The following is a 22,780-nucleotide window of genomic DNA, read 5'->3' as shown; positions in this document are numbered from 1 at the left end:
CTTGTGCCAATGAATCATGCTTGTTTACAGCCTGTGGTGAGACGAGTTGCCTAGCAGGCCTGACTCAGCCGTGTCAATGCAAAGCTGTCAGAGGAAGGTTGGGCTGTGGATCCCATTCCCTGCTCGCACCAATATCCCATTTTCTAGGGGCTTGTATAATAATCACCGCGGCTGATCAGGGTGAGCTCGGGTGGGCGGTTTATTTATTAATTTTTTCGGTGCCGCTGTAAATGGTTGGGGAAGTGGCTTTGTTTGAATTGGCCGAGTAGCAGCTACCAGCATGGGAAACTTCAGCGGTGCTGGCCGGCTGGGCAGACGGCCATGTCGGGCCGCACCAAGCGAGCGGATGGCGCTGTTGGGGGCCCGGGCCGGCACCACAGCTCGTCTTCCCACACAAGTCCCAGGCTCGGCAGCTCCATGTGCAGACCCAGTCGCGTACGGCGGGGGCTGGATTTCCACACTGGGCCCTGCTGACTGCAAAAGAGCGCCCGCAGGCCTGGAGCGTGGTGCCTGCGGTCCTCCCTGCTAGAGCATAACCCGTAACTCTGTACTTGCCCAGGAGAGTCGAATGACTGCCCTCTGTTCTGATTCACACCGCTGCACTTCCTTCCCCTCCCTTCTCTTTACTCTGCAGGTCAGGCATGCAGGGAATGGCTTTTCCAGTTGCCTTTGTCAGCCTGACCTGTCTGAGAGCTGCTGCTACCTCTGCCTCCGAGTTGCCTTGCTCCTGATGCTTTTGCAACTCTGCAAATGCTCTGTCGGCGACTCTTGTCCCCTGGCTCCTGTCTGTAAATGCACCACTGTCTCGTATTAAGGATCTGGCCAGCTCATATCTTTTGCCCTGTGTCCTTCTTCTCTTTCCAACCGATTCCACCCGCTGGTCCTGGCGGTTGGATAGCTGCACTGGGTCACTGCTGCAATACTCCCCACAATAATCTTGCAGAAGCAGTTCATTACAGACAGAAGGTTTCCAAAAAACCTGAATTATGATCCAAACTGAAGGCCACATGTTTAGACTGGTTTTCATGATGCTCCCTTGCAAATTGCCCTGGTTTGCTCTAAAGCAATGAGCCTCAACCCTGGGCTGCCTTGAGATCCTTTCAGGGGTGCCCCCAGTGTTAGCACCGTTGGGCGCGCAAACATGATTCACGGGGTAAACCCGGAGGTTTCAAATAGTGTTAAAAGCATTCTGCCCTGCTACTATCTTTCAGAGTTGCTTGAAACAGAATTGCTCTAGTATTTTTCCATAGTCAAAAATCAAGTGATAAGTAAGAGCTGGTATTTTCCACAGGATGCTTGACTCTAGCGGGGGGTGCCTTGAGTCAATAGAGCTGCAGAGCTACCGCTCGGACGTTTTCTTGGGGAAGGATTCAGCGTTGTATGCAATGAAAGAATCTGCTCCTGGGTTATAAATGAACAATCTGATATAGTAGGCACTGTGTGCTGAGACAGCACAGTTAAAGTTATACAGTGCAGGCATTTCAATGCAAAGGGATTGTCTTTGACCACTTCAAACACTGACAGTGTTTTTTTTTTACCACGGGGGCCAAGAGACCCCAGCAGCTTTGTTCTCACCCAGACTTTCACTTCTGGGATAAGTTTTGCCAATGCGGTTGAGCCATTTGAAAACAAAGCACAGGAGAGAAAGCTCTCCTTCCCGTTTTACAGGGGCTCTTCTCTTCCCCTTTTGAGCGGGCGCTGGTTTGTGCAAGGCATTGAAATCTGGTTTGTGCTCCTCGGGTTGTGCTGGTAGCAGCTGGTGAAAGAGAGAGAGGATTGGAGAGAAGCTTCTGGCACACACGTACTGAGCACACTCAACAATCCCCCAGCATTCATCCGGTGGGTGGCTTGCATATTCCCAGTGCATGTTGCAATAATGCACTTTTAATTGTTCGGCGACTTGGCTCAGCATCTAACGTGGAAAAATCGGAGTGATGTACCTGACAGCTTGGCACCGAATGCCTCTTCAGGCTTTTTGTGCTTGGGAGGAGACTGATTTCTGGTGCTCTGTGCTGTTTACGAGCCGTACGAGAGAACCAGTACCAGCCACGTACATAAATGCCTTTCTCACCTGACTTGTAAACCCAGACACGAGTGAGGAAACACTTTTAAATTGGTTTCCCCTACACCATCTCTGCTCATTGGAGGTAAATGAAGGTATTAGTTTTCCTGGGAAGATCTTGAACTTATCAGTCCTCTTAACAAGGTACAATTCACCAGCTGATCGTGCATGAAACAAGAGCTGTTTCCCCCCTCCCCCTTTCCATCTAGGTTACTCCTTTCAGTACGGGAGCTTTAATGAGCTGCTCATAAATTACCGTCTTGCATTAATGCAGCAAATCTAGGCTGATCCTTCTCTTCTGTGACTGCCAGGAGATGTTTTCCTCCTTTCGTGGCAGCAGAGGTGCTCTGAGATGTATGCAGTGACTTTCTCATGTTTTTGTAAGTTTTTTTTCGGGGCTTTGTGCGTTCTACAATGCCAACCCTGACGCGGCAGCATGCCGGACTCCTGTGTCTAGCACCCAGCTGGCCTCCTTACCCTATCCCTGCCCAAAAGGTTACGCTGACACTATTTAAAGAGGCCACACCATCAAGTGAATCTGAAAGACGGACTCCGCGGCCAAGTCTCAACACCTTTCTAGAAGTGAATACATGATATTTTGGGAGCAAAATCTGTGGCCTACAATGCTTTGTGTGGACCAGGTACAACCCTGACTGTACAGGAGCTGCCGTTCTAAGTTACCCGCCAGTCCAAGCCTTTGCCCATGAGACATTGTTGTTGGCGCAACATCATGGACTGTATGCTGAGGAAAGAAAGGCAAAAGGATGGTGCTTACAACTCAAGGATCTGCTTCGAAACCATTAATGATCAACTGACCCTGCATCGTGTAGCAGATTTGTTGGTGCTTCCTACTTGGGTGGTTGCAGTTCGGTGCGACAGGTGAAAGCTGCTCTTTGCAGTAGACCACCTGGTTCCTCTGAGCGTGCACTTTCATTCCTGAAGGATCAGGGCACCTTGCAACAGCTTGGAGTAGCCGTGTGTGCTGGTGCTTGCTAATCGCAGGAATATCTGAAAGATGCTGCGTCCATGGATTTACTGGGCCACGTGTCAGACGGGAGGAAGGAGAGAAGGGAACGGCATGTTATGGCATTCAAGATCCTCCACGAGGTGCAGCTGTGGAGTCTCTAGCAGGCACGCTGGGGTTAGGGTGGGTGCAATCCAGCCCGCAGTGGGACTGGAGACTGGCTGTCTTGACATTTCTAGGAACTGAATCACTGTACCAAGGTGTGGCTTTCAAATGCTTTCCCTGTTTCTTCTTGCTTGCATGGGCTGGCCCCTTTCCAAGGTTGGTTACTGAAGCAGAAGAGCTCGACCTCTGCACGCTGTAGTAACTCCATCTAGAGCCTTGCTTTGCTGGAAGATTTCCAGTTCAGTCTCCGGGATGCTGTGGGTTAGTTTTAGGGACGTTGGTAGACTTTAATGTGGAGTGTTTTGAACATTCAGCCTTGTTTTTAGTTCTGGAGGTGTCTTTGGGATGTGCCTCCTGAGGACTTCGAGCAGCTTTCAGAAGCTCAGCAGTGTCCCAGGCACCTAATCCTGTTGCTGTCAGCAGGGTCCTAGGCACCTCGGTGACATCAGCAATCCCAACATTTTACTCTTTTTTTCCATTGGTCAACGTGCACTGCACTTAGATGCATGGTGTAAAGCATGCCCTGGCAAAGACAGCAATTTTGTAAGGAAGTTTTTGTCTGGTAAGTGGAACTTCAAGCAACTTTCCTCTAGTCTCTTTGTGCTGTTGGGCTGTGTTGCACGCGACTCTGTGAGCCGCACAGATGTGGATCAGCTTAGTGCTAGCTTGCAGTCAGGCCTTCAGCTTGGGTGGCACATCTGTGTGGAGTGGCCATGCCACAGCGGAACAGGAGCTGTGTTGTGCGGATCGGAGATAATCCTGCCCTGGAGTGGCATAACTTTGAGCCACATAAGTGCTTTAAGCCACTTAAAGGTGTTAATGTGCAGACAATCCGGGAGTTAGGAGCTCCAAGAGCTGCCCAAAATGACTGTATCAAAGCCCTAAGCCTGGACGTTCAGTGCCCTGGTGGCACTTCAGTACAGAAACCCCCTGCAGAACCGAGCAGAGGAGTTTGATTTCCTATTCTCGAGGGCTTGAGAGCAGGGAAGGTGGTCGGTGCAGGACCAATGCTTTGACAGAGGAAGGAGTGGACAGTGATTCATCTCTCATTGTTAAGCTGAAACTATCTTATGATGGAGAGTAGTTTTCTTCGGGGATTTGCCTCTGATTTACATTTTGCCTGATTTAAAATCATAACCCATGCCACGCTGGTTGGCATGGAAGCCATCTGTTACAGAGCGGCTTGAGATGTAAGTGGCAGGGGCTGGACTCGGAGAATTAAACCATCCTTGTAAGGCTTGATTTAAACTAGGCTCGTTAGACTTCCAGATGGCTGCATGATAACCATCTCCATGGAGAGGCAGAGTCCTGGTCTGCGCCGCCCAGGTTCTGCAGTCTCATCTGGAGGATGAAACCCTGGCACAGGTCCACGGCACATCAGCTGGGGAGAATCCTATCCCCGGACCAGAAAGCCGTCCGTCTGCCTTCTAATATGGGATGTCAGACCACACGCTGTGCCTCGAGGAGCCAGTAAAGGGCAGGGAGGGGAGCAGGATTATGGCTGTGGGTGAGGTTGTGTTCCTCTTTGACTGCAGAGCAAGCCTTGGATGTACCCGTGGCTTTGGCCCAGGCAGGAAGTTTGCAGCACTGTGCTGAATCCTCTTCTGGGAGGGATTAATACGCCTCTTAATTGGATTTGCAGTCGTCTCAGGTAGAGGCTTACTGTGGCAGCAGAGGTGCGGCTATAAACATTGCGCATGTTAAAGGTCGCAGCCTGGCTCTGGGAGACGATATGAGAATGGGCACGTGAGGGGCAAGGGGCCACCGCTTGCTGCACCGGGTAGTTATATGCTGCTTGGGCTTGCTTGATGCCTCAGTTTGCTTTTGCCTTATAGAGAGATGCAAAGGAAAACTGCAGCTGAATTTCCAGGAATGTTTCCTCCTGGCTGGGCCCCTGGGACTGCCGAATTGCACCTCTGGGCAGAGGTGCTATGGTCCATGGGGTTGCTTCCCAAGGGGGGGGCCTTGAGCTGCCCAGATTGGACTGGATAAAAATACCCAGGCGATTTAACCTTTGTTCTGTCAGGAGAGGAGGCTCCTGGGGTCTGTGCCTCTCCCCTTCGTGACCATGCTGGAAGGTCTAAACCATCAGTAAAACCAATTGTCCTGGACCCCCGGGAAAGAGTCCCTTGGGAAGTTTCATCACAGGTCTGTCAGATTAGTCGTCTCCGTTGGAGGAGGACTGTCGGGGATGGAGCCAGGCAAGTGGCCTGCCTTTTGCTACCATCTCTTCCTACTGCTGCCGGTTCACGTTTCCAAGCTTGATTGAAATGGAGGGGCTGGGACATGGGGCAGCTCTTAGTCCTTACTTAGGTCTTGGTGTAGGAGCAGATGCAACACCTGCCTGCCTGTGCCTCGCCTCTGGGTCCCACACAGATGGCTGAGGTTTCTTGCTCCCTGGTCTTGACAATGATGACCGTATGAAATCGGCTGCCACAACCTTTGTTGGATTGCGTGGGATGAAGATGAAGGTGGTTCTTTGTGGTGTGGGCTGAATACTGCATTGCATTCAGCTTGCTTCTTCCCTTCAATGACGCATCAAATGCAGAACATAGCCACTATATCCACCATCGGGCAGACACTTCTGGAGCCTGCTACTTCTCATCTGCTCCCGTGGACCCAGACATGGGCTTTTTTGGCTTGGATAAATATTGAAGGAAGCCCAGCTTTCGTGTGCTGGTCAGAGTCCACTGTCTCTGTACTCAAAGAATTTGCCATTTGCAAACTCACTTGGCTGGTAACAGCTGAAGATCAATTTATTAAACTGCTTTTTTGTGACTGGGTTGAGAGCTCGAACATTAATTTGGTGTGGTCCGCTTAAACGTAGCATAAATAGAACCTGTGGGGAATGGATTTTCTTCTGTTAAATCAAAGCTACAGGAATACAATAAAGACCTTTCTAAATTAATAGCTGCCATAAAACCGGGCTTTCTTCTGGAGCCTGGATTGACTTTTGCTGCCGCCTCTGAAGCGGAAGCTGTAGTACGTGAACAGATTCTTCTGTTGATTTAAGCAAAATCCATCTTTGTGAGACTGGAGGGCTGTTCGGGGAGCATCTGTGAAAAGAGCAGTGGTTTCGGGTGTTATTTTTAGTCGCCCCTCCAATAGCACCTGCCTGCTAAGGGTCCCTGGTTTACTGTCCTTTGCAAAGACCGATCCATCCTCTACTGTCTCCCTAAATCTTACAGAGGCTGACTCTCTCTTTAACTGGAGATGCTCACAAGCAAGAGACTGGTGCTCACGAGCCAGCGGCGATCTAGCTCATCGCCTTGATAAGCCCGACAAATTTCCGAAGGGGGCACGTTTTCCTTCTCTCTGCTTGTCGTGGGGGGGGAGGGAGCGTGGGAAGATTGGATCTCGCCATCATCTTTATCATCTTCTGAGCACCCGCCAGCATCAGAGCAAACAACAGAGAGATTTACTGACACCCCTGGAAATAATTCTGGAAATCAAACAAGCCGGCCAGAGACTTCTTCACAGGGGCTGTGGGGGAAAGGGAGAGCTTTGTACCAAAAGCAGCATGAATCAGGAAGGTGCATAATGCACGTCGGAGCCGGGAGCGCGTTCGGTCGAAGGGCTGGCCTGTCCCTGTCTGCCTCCCGCCTGATCTGACCTTTCCAGCTCTGTTATTTCCCCGCTATATTCTTTTGTAATACTCATGCGTGTGGCGTGGGGGACGATGCCTGCAGGCTATTTGGGTTCAAAGGGGCAGTCCCTTTAACCTGTTGCCTTTCCAAGGGCGCTTGGGAAGTACAAAGAGTTCAAGTTATGGGGGAGCTCGGGGGGTGGGGGGCTGAGCCCCCTATAAGATTTGCAAATCATAACCTGGGAGGTCTCCCGTTGTATTAGGGCATCGTGATGGGCAGCCCCATTTTTTTTTTTTGCAGACCCCCCACCAAGAGTCGAAGTGTAATTCAACCCTGGTCCCTTCTCCTTGACTTCAGCACAGGGGACATCCCTAGAACCTGCTGCCAGTGACAGGGCTTTGATACAGGAGAGGCTGGAGCCGTCAGCGGGGGTGCATTGTTTTTAAAAAAAAAAAAAAAAAACCCACAAAAAACACCAAACAAAGTGAGAAGAAAGCCATGGGAATGCCCAGCCATGTCAGAGCCATTTCTGCTTCCTCCTTTCTGTTCTGCCCCAGCTTTCAGGTTGATGCCCTTTCTTCAGAAAGCCCATGGACTTCATCTGTGAAAGCCGTTCACATCCTTACAGAGGAGCAATACTGTCGGAGAAATGGGAAGCATTAGCCCATGTCTCCTGCACTTGGTGCCCCCAAGGCAGGGGCAGGGGCAGGGGTGGGGGCAGGCCTGATGGCCGACTCCACACCCCACATGAGGGGAGTATCCCCGCACGTAGGAGCGGTTCTTGTCTCTCTGCGTTTGGGCACTGGAGACGTTTGCTTCCTTCTCCCACCTTCCCGGTGCGCCCAGGCAGAAGGCTGTGCAATTTCTCGCTGCCTGCCTCCCTGCCGCTGTAACGAGGTCTGTACACTGATACCCTCCTGTGTCTGCTAATTAGTACTTTACCCTGAATGTAGTCACTGCCTCTCCCCTGTGGAAGCTGCCTGGGTAATTGGACATTAGAGATTTGCTGATGAATGCAGTGGGAAGGATGCATGTGTACAGAGGGGAGCAGCAACATAAAAGCAAGCCGTTGACCCTCAATCGCAACTGCCTTTGTGAGCAGGCAATAAAAATGTATGGGAACTGCTTAGATTAAACCAGACTGGTTGCAGGAGCTGTATGGGAAACTCCTGAATTTGCTTTACAGGCATCGGGGTATAGGTTATAGCCATGCTGGTGTAAGGACACAGGTAGACAAGGTTCTTCAGGTAAATCCGATAACTTTTATTAGACTAACTCAAATAGTTGGGAAAATTCTTGTTAGCGAGCTTTCGGGTAATGCAGCTGGTTGGTTCTTCTCTTTGCCTCTTAGCTAAGCTAAAGGACCCCCAGTCTTAAACTTTGTCTAATAGATGGAGCCAGTGTTAACAGTAGAGGTTTCCACGGCTCTCCAGCGTTGTCTGGGTGGGCGAGTTGCCGAGAGAACTTCAGCCCACTCTTGCTTTTTAGCTACAATAAATGAGGCAGTCAATTCTGAGAGGAAATTAGATGCCAGGAGGCATGTCTACATGTGCATTAACGTCCTTTAGGTAATACACATTAAATCTAGTACCTCTGTTGTGGGGTGCTAAGAAAACGTGCATCTGCCTGTCTTAATGTGCATTCACCAAAGAGCATGGTTTTAAGTGATGCTTATGCACATTAGCCTATTTTAGTGTGCATTAAGTAAATAGCACTTTTTTAGCGATGCTGTAATGCCCATTAAAATAGGCTAATGCACGTTAAAGTGCGTGTGTAGACACGCCAGGACGAGGGGAAAGGGAAGGGGTGTGACATGCTTGTGCCAGGCACCAGTTGTGTACCTCACCCTGAGGTCCCTTTCAGCTCTCAATGTATGGACCTTAGTGTCTCTTCTTGTGGCCTTCTGGAGTTGATACTGTCAAGTCCTAGAAGCTTGTTCCTTCATTGCTCATTTTATATGATCATAGGAAAGCAGGGCTGGAAGGGACCTCACAAGGTCATCTAGTCCAGCCGCCTGCTCAAGGGAGGACCAGCCCTGACTCAGCCATCCCAGCCAAGGGTCTGTCGACCTGCTTTTGAAAATTTCCAAGTATGGAGAACCCACCACTTCTCCAGGTGCCTGTCCCAATACCGACCGCCTTCAGAGTCAGAAATTTCCCCCTGATCTCCAGCTTACATTGCCCCTGCTGAGGCCCATTTGTCTTGCTCCTCAGGCCCCCAATCATTTTTGTTACTCTGCTCTGGGCTCTTTCCAGCCTGTCCATGTCCTTCTTGGAGGGGCCCAGCACTGGACAGCACTCCAGGTGAGGCCTCCCCAGTGCTGAATAGGCCTTGACTTGCAAATGACACCTCTATCACCACAACTCAGGTGGCTGTTACCTTTTTTGCAACAAGAGCACAGCAAATGGGGCTGCTGTCTGCTGTGGGTGCTGCTTGCAGCTAATTTGAAGTCCAGATGCTGACATCAGAAAAATAAGGTATCCAGACCGTGCTGCCAATAACCCTGCAGCTTTGCATGCATCTGCCATGCAGAATATCACAGACAATGAGGGTGGGACGGGACCTCAGGAAGTCGCATCTAGTCCAGCCCCGTGCTCCAAGCAGGACCAGCCCCAACTACATCATCCCAGCCAAGGCTTTGTCTAGCTGGGTCTTAAACACCTCCAAGGATGGAGATACCACAGCTTCCTGCAGTAAGCTATTCCAGTGCTTCACCACCCTCCTAGTGAGATTTTTCCTAATACCCAACCTCAACTTGCCTTGCTGCAGCTGGAGCCTGTTGCTCCTTGTCCTGTATCTGCCCCCCCTGAGAACAGCCCAGCTCCATTCTCTTTGCATCCCTCCTGCAGGTAGTTGAACGCTGCCATCAAATCCCCTCTCGGTCTTCTCTTCTGCAGACTAAATCAGCCCAGTTCCCCCAGCCCCCAAACCATTGCCATTGCCCGCTGCTGGACACTCTCCAATGTGTCCACGTCCTTTCTGTAGCAGGGGGTCTGCAGCTGGACACAGGACTCCAGACTGGGGTTCTTGCCTTCTAGATGAGGTGCCTGGGCCCCGTGGGCAGGAGGATGCCTTCAGGGGGCTGTGCTGTTGCGTAGGGGAGTCTGGGAACTACCTGCTTTTCTGCCTCCGTGGAACTGAGCCCTGACACCACTTTGCCATTCATCAGACTGGCTACCTCTTAGCTTGAGCAACGTTGTCGGCGGTGCTAGATCGGTCCTCCAAATGATGCAGTTAGGGGTGGAGTGAGGTGGGATATCTCTACCCAGCCTCCAGCCCCAGCTTTCCAAGGCGGAAATGGAAAAGACGGCTTCCTGAGTGAGAGGCCGGCACTATTCAAAGCCAATGGCAAAACCCACTGACTTCCCCTGGGGTAGCGAAGGGTTTTGTCTTGGGACAATGTGCTGTGCTCACAGGAGGAGCAATGCCTTTATCTGGTCCCTCGAAAGACTCCAGAACAGCTTCATCCAGGAGGGGCAGAGCAGCGGGCTGAGAGAAGCGGTGGAAAACAAAGGGACAAAAGTCTCCCTAGGGGTTTCTCCTCCTCCTTGAAGCGACAGGCCTTCGCTCAACTCTGCACCAGGGCTCCCGAACCTGAGCCCACGTCTTCCTCCTTAGACCTGAATGCATTTGGGAGAGACATCAAAGGGTTTAGCCAAAGGCACCTAACCACTGATTGACAATCTCATTGCTCTTCGTTTGGATTTCGGGAGACACAAACTTCCGCTCCATCTGCTGGGCTGTTGTCTGTGGCTCTATTTATTATTAATGACTGAATATACCTTTTTTTTTTATGCTCCCAAAGGCAGGTCAGAGCTGCCAGTGCTGCTTCTGCCACGGTTAGCCCCGATGCAGAGCAACGTCCTGCACAGCAAACTTCTTTCTAGCCTGCTGCATCTTTTACCTTCTGTTGAAGGGTGCCAGACTTCCCGGTCTCTGGCAGTGGTGGTGACTGGGACTGGTACGGACTGGGAATCAGCTTCCCCCTCTGTCAGGGAGCGGATTGGGAGTGGAGGGTGGGCTGAAACAGGTCTGCTGCAAAAGGGCTGGCTGGGGACCAGCGAGCAGAGGATGTGTGTTACAGACTCCCCAATACGAGCCCGTTCTCCTAGAAACCAGCTTGGTGTGTGGGTGGATCTCACTGTGTCAAGCTGCTGCCCAGACGCTGGTTTTCAGTCTTTGATCAAAGAATCATCTTCTGAGCTGTGACCTTTTTCAAAAAAAAAAACAAAAAAAACCACATATAAAAAGCACTGTCCTGATGCTGCTAGCTCTGGTGATCTCCCGTTTCGAGCTGGTGTCAGTAACGAGCCGGGTGGACGGGGCAGACTGGTCATTTTACCCTGCATAAGTGGGGGGTGCTGTGGTGTGCAGTCCAGCACGCATCTCCTCGCCTTTGGAGCCGGTGCTTGCAACCCGGGTCTGTAACGCATAATGTGTGCAAGCGCTTTAACAGGAGCAGAGGTGGGTTATTTCAGAGCAGAGTAAGGCCACCATCAGTGAAGGGAACCCAAGTCATCTAGCACCTTTGCAATTTGAAAACCATCCTTCCAGGGCACTTACAACTGCTCTGCAAAGCGTCCAAGGAAAGAGCTGGTATCTGTGGATTTTAAATAAATGATGCTTATTTCTGGATTTGCCTCCCGTCTCTTGGACCGGGCCTCTCTGAGTCAGGTTCTGGTTTTGATTTCATTTCTGCCTCTTCTGCACAGCAAACAGTTTCTGTCTGAGTTTCTGCACAGAGTCCTTCCCTGTGGTGTTAACACACACGCGGGTAGCAGGGCGTTGCATTTTCCTTGCTGGCTAATTACACGGGGGGTTATTTTTTGCTTCTCGCTCTGAAGATGCAGAGCTGTGGGTCAGAGCCCAAGGAGCAGTGTACAAGGCTGCGATGAGATTAAATGTGCCCCCCCCTTTTCTGTATGCCTCCGACCAGCGGGGTTGTTGCACGGTTTCTTGGCACTCAGCCCTCTCGCAGGGGCGATGCTCCTTGTCAGGCTAGCTGGGTGGGTTTGGCGAGCTGGCTCTGGGACAGGAGCCAGAACAGCCTCGGTGCTGGAAGAGAGCAGACCTCTGCTGTGAGGCCTCTCCGGAGCCCAGCGGGTGAGTGGCAAGCTATCGGCCTCTCCTGCAACGTCTCCCCAGGAAGAGCAGCGCTTCCCTCCTCTCCTGGGCCCGAGACACTTGCGTTGCAAGAAGCGGCATGTTGCCACCCCCTCTCTCTGATGCACCACATTGGAGATCAGCCTGGCGCTTGCTTAAACACCCCAGCAGCTCGTGGGCGAGGGGAAAGCCCCCAGGGGCAGGCACCTTCCACGTGAAATACCTCCACACCTGAGCTCTCGGCCGTGCCCTCTGCAAGGGGCAGCACCCCTCTTGCCCCAGGCTTTGGCTGGCTGATTGCAATCTCCGCAGCCATGTGAACCGACCTGTTCGGCTGTTCTTCCTGGGGCGTGGTGGGTGAGACCCCTTTGGGCGCACAATCGCCCTATAGTTCTCAGCAAAGGATCCTGTGAGTCAGAAGGACCGAAATAGCAATTCCTTTTTCTTTTTCTTTTTCTTTTTTTGTGCTGTGTCGCTACCATTGTTTATATTCTTTGCAACCATGACATTGGCCCTCCCTAGCAATGGCACTGCCTGCCAGAGAGGTGTGGTTTATGGGCCCAGCCAGGGGCTGGGAGCTCCCCACTTCAACTCCCTTTATAGCCACTGCAGTGTTGGGCAACCTACTGAACCCCCGCCTGCTTTCTTCACCCATGTCGTGCGTGCACGCGGGTGTGCACGAGTGAGAGCACGCGGGAGGGGGGCGTCCTGGATTCGACATGCACAGTTTGCTGTGTAATCGATGCTTTCCGTGTTCCCTGGCTCGTTGCACGGCGGTGCTGTGTTGGTGTTCCCTTTGCAAACACCGTTTTCATGTTGATGTGAAAGCCCTCGACGTGGGAGTAAGCGTTGGGCTGATGCCTTTGCGGCGCTGCCGTGCTCTGGGGAGCAGCTCGCTCACTGCTTCAGCATGCACGTCTTCCATCAGCGCCTCTGGGTCCTGGCCAAGTCTGAATCCCCAAATCCCACAGCTGAAATTCACTGCACTCCCGTCAGCCAGATGCGCCGTGCGCCTAGCTCCAGTCGGTAGGATGCCGCAGATGCCGATCCGATGCTAAGTCTAGGCTGCTCTCTCCGTGCTTTAGAGCTCCATTTCCTTTAGATCTTTTAACCCTTTCCCTGCTCCCAGGACTCGTTTGCCCAGGCAGTAGCTTTTGGGTCAACCGTCCCATCAATCAGTGACTGGCCTTGTAGCTTTTATCGGGCAAGTGTTCTGGTCGTAATCCATCTCGCAGCCCTGAGAGAGGGATGTGAGCGTGGATGCACTCGGCGATACGCTCCAGCATCAAGGAGATCCTTGCTGTTGTGCTGTTATACTGCATGTACTCATGAAAGACCGGTTAGGCTTTTGAATGTCCCGTGGGGATCTCTTAATGCAAAGCGTCCATTTCCGGCATCGCTTGGTCTGGTTCGGAGCTACCCCCTCTCTCAGATCTTGGCCTTGCATCAGGTAGGAACTTGAGAGATGAGCTGACTTCCTATGAACTCCAACCCAAGCATCAGGGCTTCGCCCAGCTTGCCTGGGACTTCTTAATTGCCCTGCTCTTCAGGGCACGCTGGGCACAGTACAGCTTCCTGGCATTTTGGCATTGCAGATTTTTACTGAAGTAGGAGTAGGATCAGCTGCTGGCTGTGGCTGCCTGGCTGATGGCAATGGATTAGAGCCATTTCCTAGGAGAGAGGATTTCTGTTGCAACATGTACGTGTTAAATGGCCACAGCCCCTCACTGCGCTGAAGGGAGCGAGGATCCGTGAGCTGTCCAGAATAAGGACCTGGGGTTTCGGCCGCCTGGCAGGTGGGGAGAGCTCTTTTGTGCCCTGTCCCCCATTTGAAGTGGGGCTGGTGTCAATGCAGATGGCATCTCCATGCACCTGGCAAGCAGTGCAAAGCTCCTGGCACGCTGGCCTGTTGAAGGCAGAGGGAGTTTGATGACGTGCAAAGGCCATGAATGCATAAGTCCTTGTTGGGAGAAGATCCTTTGGGACAGTGGTGGGCATGAACCCCCACCCCCTCATGCTTGGCTGGGCCCTTTCATCTGTCTGCGTTTGAGCAGGGAGACCTCTGGCAGGCTGGGCAAAGGGCCAGGGGTACGGGTACGTAATGGAGGAGGCTGGTGCACGCTGCCTGTGCGGAGAGGCAGCCCTGAAGTCTGGACTCGGACATGAGCACCTGTGGTGCTGGACTGGTCCTGTGACTCGGCTCTGTTTATCCTCCCCTGTAAAGGATGGTGCTGCGCGGGTTAATAGCCGCAGATTTCAAAGAAGCAAAACTCCGGAAATCATAGCGAGTCGTAACATGACATCACTCTTCCTTGTCCTCCGTCGAGCGAGAACCCGGCGCTTCCCACCATTTAGCTTTCACATTTCCACCGGAGAGCAATTTCCTGCGGGTCTCGCGGCGTTCACCTTTTGCCCAGGCCTTCCCTTTCATGCGTGTCACTATTCATTGCAGAGACGTGTAATTGCTGCGGCTGACTGCCGGCGCCGGCTGAGCACAGAGCTGCCAGGCTTTATTCAGCCCTGGCAGAGCGGCTGTAAAAGTTGAACCGTGCGGTTTTGGCAGTCCCTTGGCTAGAAAACCCCACATGGGTGTTCTCGGCTGGTCGCGGGGAGCATGGGCTGAGATGCCTCGTTCTGCGCAGTCTGGCTCGTAAAACAGCCGAGTGACCAGGGCCCTAGTGTGGAGGAACGATTGAACAGCGTGTGTGGTGCTGGGCTGGTATTTTGGGGCCTTTCTCTCCCTCCCTCCTGCCTGGCTGACCCTGCAGCTTTGCTCAGTGCCTGTAGGCATGGCTTGTTTTAGGGCACCTGGATTGCCCCCCTGCCAGTTGCCCCACAATAACACAAGGATTGGTGTTTCGTACACTGCAACTTGCCGGGGTTTAGAAAGGGCTTTGAGAAGTGGTGAACCCGGGCAAAGGATGGAGAATTCAGGTCTGCAAAGGAAGGAAGCCTCCGTAGGATTTTCTGGTTTTTTTTTTTAAATTGGTCCACATGGCTGGCGCCCAAGAGGGACCCGCACACAGCGTGCATGGTCCTCAGCCCCTTGCAAGTCAAGGCGTGGTTTGATAGCGCTGCAGAGTAGGAGCAATACATCTGTATCCGCAGGCTGGCCCGGCCCAAGGTCAGACCCCGGAGCAGAGGCTCTCCACCTCTGTGGGCTCAAGGCACCTTGGAAAATGCCAGTTCGAATATCCACTCATTTTTGACTATGGAAAAAATAGAGCAGTTCTTCTGCTGCAAAGACTTCAGTAAGCCCATGACGGGGCCAAATGGTTTTGACGCAATGGATTCCTACGAGCACGAGAACAGCCGTTCGCTGGGTCAGACAGGTCCATCGTGCCCAGTCTCGTGTCGCACAGCGGCAGGGAGTGGACCCTGAGAGGGAGCGTGAACTGGGTCTGACCAGGGTCTTTCCCCTGTTCCTCTGTCACTTGCAGCCTCCTACACTTAAGGTCTATGACAGGGGTAGGCAACCCTCGGCATGGGTGCTAGCGTGTGGCACATGAAGACATTTTGCTTGGCACATGCACCTCAGGATGGACGGCAGGGAAGGGGCTGGGGCTGCACTGGTGCAACAAGGATCAGGCCCCTTGCGACTCCCCTGCCATCTGACCCAGCACACTGACATCTAACAAATCGAGGTTGCAGGTGTTTTTGGCACTCCAGCCAAAAACATTGCCCCTAGTCTGGGCAGTTCTGAATTTTATCTCGTGAATCCCATCACCACATCTAACAGTGCCCATATTACGTGGTATTGCCAGCCTTGGCTATTTTCAAGGGACCTGGAAAAGTGTTGCTAAGCCAAAGGCCAAAAACCTGTTTGTGTCACCGTAGTGGGAACCTTTGCAGATGTGACAACTGACTTGGTCAGCAAAGTAAAGGAAGCCATTGAACACAATTAAACAAAGCACAAGGGTGAAAGGACATAAAGGAAGACCATACATTAAATAATCCATATATATTGTATCATAGTAAAGTATGAGAAGAAGTGATTGATGTAATCAAATGCATTAGATGTTTTATTGCTATAATAGATGTATTTCTGTTAAGATGCTTAAATCAATTGTAGAAACAAAAACAGCCTTGTCAGAGAAGACCATAAAGTAAGAAGAAACAGGCCAGCATTGAACAATGTTCCACATTGGGAAGGAAAGGGGGTGAGAAACCCTCCCCCTTTCTTTCCTAAGGATATAAATCCCAACTAATTGGGCACATCTGCACATGCATTAATGCACTTTAGGTAATGCGCATTGAATCTAGTCCCTCCAGTGTGAGGTACTTAGCCTGTCTTAATGCGCATTAACTAAAGAGCACAGTTTTAAAATGATGCTTAATGAACATTAGCCTATTTTAATGAACATTTTAGTGATGCTTTAATATGTATTAAAGTAGGCTAATGCGCATTAAAGCGCACATGTAGATGCATCCATTGAGCTCTTCCAAGTCCACAAGAGATCTGGTTCAGTCCAGTTCCAGCAGTTCCAGGGAAACGAAGACATTTCAACAAAACCAATCAGAGATCATTTATTAGAATGTTAAAACCAGCCATTTATACGTATTGGGCATAGGCTGGAAGGAGATTTGGAGAATTTAGCCAATTCCAGAAGACCTGCTGCCAATCTGCATGCCAGCCTCTTCCCGCCTCTCGAGTGCCCCAGCCGGTATAGGTGAGAATACAGATTGTGCTGTAGCAGGTAGCCAGATAGACTTTGAGATAAATATTTATTTTCATGTTTTAAAGTGCAAGCAAATAAAAGGTTGGGCTGTAGACCTGTTTCTGCCTCTTACCAGTAGCCTACCCACAAGGTTCACGGTGGCACCCCTGAAAGGATCTCAAAGCACCCCTTGAAAGGGTTTCAGGGAGCTGTAGGACCCTGCTTGAGAACTGGGGAATTCCTGGCCCTCTTAATAATCTGCTGAGTGGGATCAGGGGCAAGAAGTGCTCTCGTGCTGCGCTTGTAGCTAACACTTGACAGGCAAGGGAAGCACTTCAGTGCACTTTGCACAGCACGGGGCTCTGCTTGCTTTTCCCCTGGACAGACAAATTTGCAAACACTGATCCTGGGTGCTGAGCTGACAAGAGCCAAGTGGAAACCACAACTGCGCATGGATGAGGAAACACGTGGCTTGCAAGGTTGCAGAATTGCACCTGTGGCTAGCCAGCTGCTGTTGCCAAGACTGGGCAATGGGGGGTTTTGCAATTTTCGGCGAGACCTTTCTGGAGGTCTCACCCTGCCGTGCTGCTGTTAGCGAGAGCTGCCAGTTGGGCTGAAGGCTGACATGTATCCTGTGAATTGGGAAGAGAACCCCTTTGTGAAAGAGGAAGGATGTAGATGCATGGTGCTGGCTGCCATCGTGGGGCCTGTGCGGCAGCAGGCGTGCAGTGGCTGCCCTTCTCTGGAGGCAGGAGGGGCTTGGAAGGGGGCGTCAGTGCAGAAGGGAACAACGGGGGCAAATTGTTCCTTGCTGCATCCCTTGTGCAGTTCAAAATGGCCTGTGCTGCAGGGAAAATGCCAGGCTGAGCAGGGATTAGTGGCTGTAACTATGGCTACTGCTCCTGTGTCCACTGAGTTAGTTTTTCAAGCTTTCTCTTGGCAGGAGCTCTGTCACCTTTGCATCCTGGGCCCTCAAGTGGCCTCTCTGAGCATATTGCAGAGTCTTCCCAGGGACATGTAATGCTCCTGGGATTTCAGCTTTATCCCCTGCAGAAGACTAGACATCATCCGCTTCTGGGGCTGCAGCGGCTCTCCTTGGATGCAGCTTTGTCTGCTCCTGGCAGAGCCGGGCTGGCTCAGGTGTCCTTTTTGCTGGGTTGCTATGTTGCTGGGATGGGATCTTGCCTCGCCTCCTTGGGGATCTCCAAGGACATGAGCAATGGTGTAGCTATAGAAACGAGAGAAACAGTGGGTCCCCCCCGCCGCACCACAGTGCCTTTGCTTGTGTCGCAGAATGTGGCAAGGCGCACGTCTCCCGTAGCGTGTGCCTGAGGTTGGGAAGGGGAAGAGAGGAATTGTCTCTCTGAAGCAGAGCTGGGGAATAACACAACCTAGCCCAGCTGGGACCCTGGCACTAGCACCTCCTAGACCAGGAAAGTACCCAGGGGTCTCTTGGTGACCACGAGTGGCTGCAACATCACCCCAGCTCCAATTTGAAGAACAGTCATTGCGGCTCCCTGCAGCACCAGGCTTCGTTATGAACTACACCCACCAGCTGTTGCCCCTTTCTGCATCTCCTGGGCTGCTCTGGAGGTCTCCCATCTGACTGCAGACCCTTCCTGATCCTCCTTACCGTAGCGAAGCTGCCAAGATCGCAGTCTGAGCTTTAGGCTGGGAGCCCAGAAGAGCTGTGAAATGCAACTCCTGTTTTCATTCCACAAATAACTTGCCATCTAGGCTTGAAACTTTGGGCCAGACTGCAGGGTGGCCTGCTGAGGGGGGGGGTGTGTGTGTGTGTGTGTGTGTGTGTGTGTGTGTGTGTGGAGGCTTGCACTTGGTGCGACACGTGGAGGACCCTAAATCACTGCTGCTGTCCAGACGCCTCGGGCGTTTAGGGAAGATCTGCCTTTCTTGCATACGTACTGGCCTCTGGCTGCTTTACCACTCCATCCAGGAAGAGCGCGGACCGTCTGCAGACACTTCCTCAGCCTGACAAAGGATGTTTGTGCCTGAAAGCTCACTAAGAAGAATTTTTCCAACTATTTGAGTTAGTCTATTAAAAGATATCGGATTTACCCAAAGACCCGTGTCTGCCTATGTCCTTAAACCAACATGGCTACAACCTACACCCTAGGGAAGGTCTGAGCATTTCATTCCCTCCAGAGTAGCTGCTGCTCCGGGTCCTGGGACAATTTGCAGATGCCTCCTTGTCTCCTCTGCCCGGTTGCTCTTCCAGCACGGTGCACGTCAAAGGAAGAGCCGGCAAATGCAGTCAGAGTTGGGTTAGTCAAACCAAACCTGTGGAAGCTGTGACCAGATAAGTTAAGAGAACTTGTGTTTAGTGACTGTCTCCTTGATGCGACACAGTAGGCAGGGCTAATGCTGCTTTATTGGGACCCCCGTGCACGTGCTACACTCGTAGTGAGTGTTCACCCTAGTAGTGAAACGTTAACCTGTCCACGAGGGCACTTGGTCTTTGCACTGGTGGGCTGAGGCTTGGGAGAGGACGGGGGAACCAAGTTTGGGTGTTTTCTAGGTAAAGATTTGGCCCAAGCTCTGTATTCTGACTGACGGTGCTTAATGATGCTTGGGGCTTTAATGTCATTTTATCCTGGCGGTGTGTCCATGCCCTTGCTCCCTCCAGACTCTGGGTGCCGCGTCCCCTTCACGTTAGGATGCACACACCGCAGCCGCCGCAAACCTGCTGGCATTCGGCATGTGCGCCCCTAGCGCTGCCTGTGCCTCCGCCGGGGTGAGCTGGCAGGCAGGGTGCACTCGTGTTGGGGCAGGGCTCCCGAGAGGTGCCGTCAGCCCGCTGCCTGTTCTCTTTTCTGTTTCCTTTTCATCCTCAAAAAAGTCTGCGTGTCCCAGCTCAACGTCTGCGCATGCGAGACTTGACTTAAACGAGCATCTGACAAACACTCCCCAAGTCCCCAGAGCTACTCCGCGCACTTTGCACGAGCTCTCCTTCCTGCCACCCCACCCGTGCTAGTGCTCCCATCGCTCCCAGCGGCATGGGAGGGCTGCTGAGCGCCAGAGGTCTCTAATGCTTCCCCTTCTGTCTCTTGCCTCCCCAGGGGACGTGCTGTTCCAGATGGCAGAAGTCCACAGGCAAATCCAGAACCAGCTGGAAGACATGGTAAGTGGCACCCAGCTTGCGGGCAGTTTCTGGAGGAGCCAAACACCTGTGGGGAGCAGTAGGCAGACTTTCGGACGAGCAGGTGTCTCTGCTGGTTCAGCTTTAGCAGGAGAGGGGAGTGTGGTGCTGCAGAGAGCTTGCATGAAGTAACTGCTCAGAGTAGAAACCTCCTGTAATAAACCCTGAGGCTGAGCAAAGGAATATGCCCAGAGGCAGGTCGGAGGTGCACTGGGATGCCTTGAGAGGACTGGGTCATGTTTCATTGTCTGAATGGAAGAACCAGCCTGCTTGGGTATTATTCCACAAAGCCAGTGCGCATCTAAGGGAAGCCTCCAGGCCTGAGACTGAGGAACCCAGTGGGCTCCGATTCCTGTCCCTGGCTTGTTTCACGTGTCCAGCTCCACGTTGACCCTCTCTCCGAGTGAGCTCCCATCTGTTTCTCTCTGTCCATCAGCCTTGCTTCCTTTATCCATCCAGGCAATCATCCACCTGCCTTCCCCTATCCAGTTGGCTGTCCTGATGCTAACCAGTCTCTCTCCGCAGCAGCTCCGCAACCCAGCCATCCCCACGATTGCTCTTGCTCTGTCATCCGCTCCCCACCAGCCCATTACTGTCTTGTCTGAGTACTCCTCAGTTCATGGTGCCCAGGGCAGGGATCCCCTCTTCTGCTTCTCTCTGTGTGTTTGTTTGGTTTTGAATCCAGGGCATCCACTGTGCATTTCTCCTTTTGTTTGCAGCTGAAGTCCTTTCACAACGAGCTCCTCATACAACTGGAGCAGAAGGTTGAGCTGGACTCCCGGTACCTCAGTGTAAGTAAATCAAACCCTTATTTAACCAGCATAAGAATTTTATCAGCACTTCCTGATATCCTCATTGCTGCCCTGTTTCTTCCTCCATCAGGGTGGGGGAAAGACTTGCACCCTTGCATGGCTCATTCTGCTCACCTTTGTGTAGGTCCAGATACTGCTGCCAGGGTTAAAGCCCAGGCACCCAGAAGGCTCCTATTTCAATAATGGCCCTTTTACAGCTTTTTAAGCAAAAACAATCCCCTCCTGCTGTCCTCTGCAAACCTGCAGGCTTCACTTCTCTTCCTCCTGCTGTGCCCACCATGAGCTTTTCACACTCTGTTGTGGCCTCCAGGCTAGCGGGTTCTGGGCATTGTAAGATGTGCATTTCCCAGTTTAGTTTGCAAGAACTGATACTAATTCAGCAACTATTGATTTGGATTCCAGTAGTGTTTGGAGCATGTTAGATGCTTTCCGATCGCCTGGTCAGCATGAAATCAACTTTTCATTGCTTTTAGCGATTTTCCATTCCTTACCTCTGTATCCTACTATGAAACTACAATGGAGACGGTATTTCTGCTCTCGGTATTTCTGGATTGTTGGGAGCATGGTGCCCCCGCAGCTCTTGGAGGAAGAGGACTGTGCATTTGCCTTTAAACATGCCCTTCAAACCCTGAGCCTGACAGGCCGCGGCTGCTGCGAGGGCGTGATCTGTGCTCATCTGGTGCGGAGAACCCAGTTTCTGCTCTTCAGAGCTTTTCTGCTGTGCTCTCTCCAGGCTGCACTGAAAAAATACCAGACAGAGCAGCGGAGCAAAGGAGATGCGCTGGACAAGTGCCAGGCAGAGCTGAAGAAACTTCGCAAGAAGAGCCAAGGGAGCAAAAACCCGCAGAAGTACACAGACAAGGAGCTGCAGGTAGGACTCTTGCCCTGCCTGGGGGCTTTGTCCAGTGTTGAGGATGCCCACGAGACTGCTTTTCCATAAGGCAGCTGTTTCATGCTGCACACAACTTGCCCAGCTGCATCAGCTCTTTAGGTAAAGGCCCTGCGTTTTCCTATTAGATACGAGTCCAGGGACCGTGGCCCATGGGACCGGCAATTTTGGGGGGCTGGTTCCTGCTCCAGCCCCGTGACCCTGGCTGGGTTGTCTCCCTCTCTGTGCTGTCCCTAAATTAGGGAACGGTGCTTGACTTTGCAAAACCCTTTTTGCTCTGCAGCTCGATTAATTAATTCTCTCTCCTTGAATTGACTGCAGTTGCCTCTTACTGGTGACTGAACCAGGAAGATTTTCATCCTGGTGAAATTCCATTGTGCTAGATACCTCTCCCTGCCGGTCTCTTTCTGCAGAGATCTTCTCCAGGGCCTCTCCCTTTGCAATGCCTCTCCGCTTTCCCACTTCCCTTGGGTGTGACAGGATGGCAAGCGCAGGCTGGAGGGGCCCTCATTGGAGACAGCAAATAACTTGAGTAAGCAGTGACTTCTGATTCAAGGATACTTGAATACTCCTTACTGCTTTCTAATCAGATTTTGATTGCGTCCTCCTGAGAGTGCCACAGAGTCCCTAGATAGGCAGGCAAGCAGCTCAGCACAGTGGCCCGGTCTCAGTGAGGGGAGCGTGACATTTTGTCAGATATAGAAGCTCAAGCTTCTGGATTTCCAAGCAAGGAGAAAGTCTGGGAATAACGTCTGATTAAAATGCATCTGGCAAAGGGTTCTGAAAGTTGCCACTGATGCACGCAGCACCAGGGATGACTGTGACAGCAGCAGGACAGAGCTGGGCCCAGAGCGGGTTAATGACTGGGTTTATACCAGGCGTTAGTCTCCCATGGATGTCAGTGACCCGAGATACAAACTTCACCTGCCCCCCTGTCAGTCTGCAGCAAGTCAGAATAAGCAGCGCATCTGTCTGCAAGCACGTGGTAGCCTAAAATGCTCTCTCTGCTTGTCCAGGCCTGTTCCCATCACCAAGGCCATGGGGTAAACACAGCAGTCCTGACACATTCCTGTTGCATGGGAGGGGTGCGGGGGAGAATTAGTGCATGGGCCAGAGGAGCTGCACAATCCTGCCTCTTGCAAGTGACCTTTTGCGGGAGCTGCCGCATTACCCCCGGGACTGACATTAATCAAAGGTTACTCGAATGACAAGTCACCCTTCCCAACCGGTCCCCAAGCCCGGATGACGACTCCCCACCCCAGCTCTGTTGAAGGGCTGTGTACCGAAAAGCATGTGCAAAGTAATCAGCAGATAATTAGAGTGAAAGTTATGCAGGGGAAGTGACATTTCTAATTGTACCAAAATCCAGGGAGCAAATTACTC

The 22,780-nt window shown here is 52.0% G+C and overlaps 1 protein-coding gene across 4 annotated transcripts in view; it reads left to right on the top strand.

The window, feature by feature from the left end:
* The window catches only part of BAIAP2 (BAR/IMD domain containing adaptor protein 2), an 80,474-nt gene that overhangs the window by 21,214 nt on the left and 36,480 nt on the right, over positions 1-22,780 (top strand). For all 4 annotated transcript variants that reach the window (XM_090059706.1, XM_090059702.1, XM_090059705.1 and 1 more), the window contains exons 4-6: positions 19,617-19,678; positions 20,416-20,487; positions 21,242-21,379. In XM_090059706.1, coding sequence (XP_089915832.1) covers positions 19,617-19,678; positions 20,416-20,487; positions 21,242-21,379 — 272 coding nt within the window. The remainder of the gene's footprint in view (positions 1-19,616; positions 19,679-20,415; positions 20,488-21,241; positions 21,380-22,780) is intronic.

Source organism: Crocodylus siamensis, chromosome 8 (genome assembly GCF_052110815.1).
Source record: "Crocodylus siamensis isolate JL-2025a chromosome 8, ASM5211081v1, whole genome shotgun sequence".
NCBI classification, from domain to species: Eukaryota; Metazoa; Chordata; order Crocodylia; family Crocodylidae; genus Crocodylus; species Crocodylus siamensis.
Note: the sequence above shows the minus strand (reverse complement) of the source record. Positions and strands in the feature narration are given on the sequence as shown.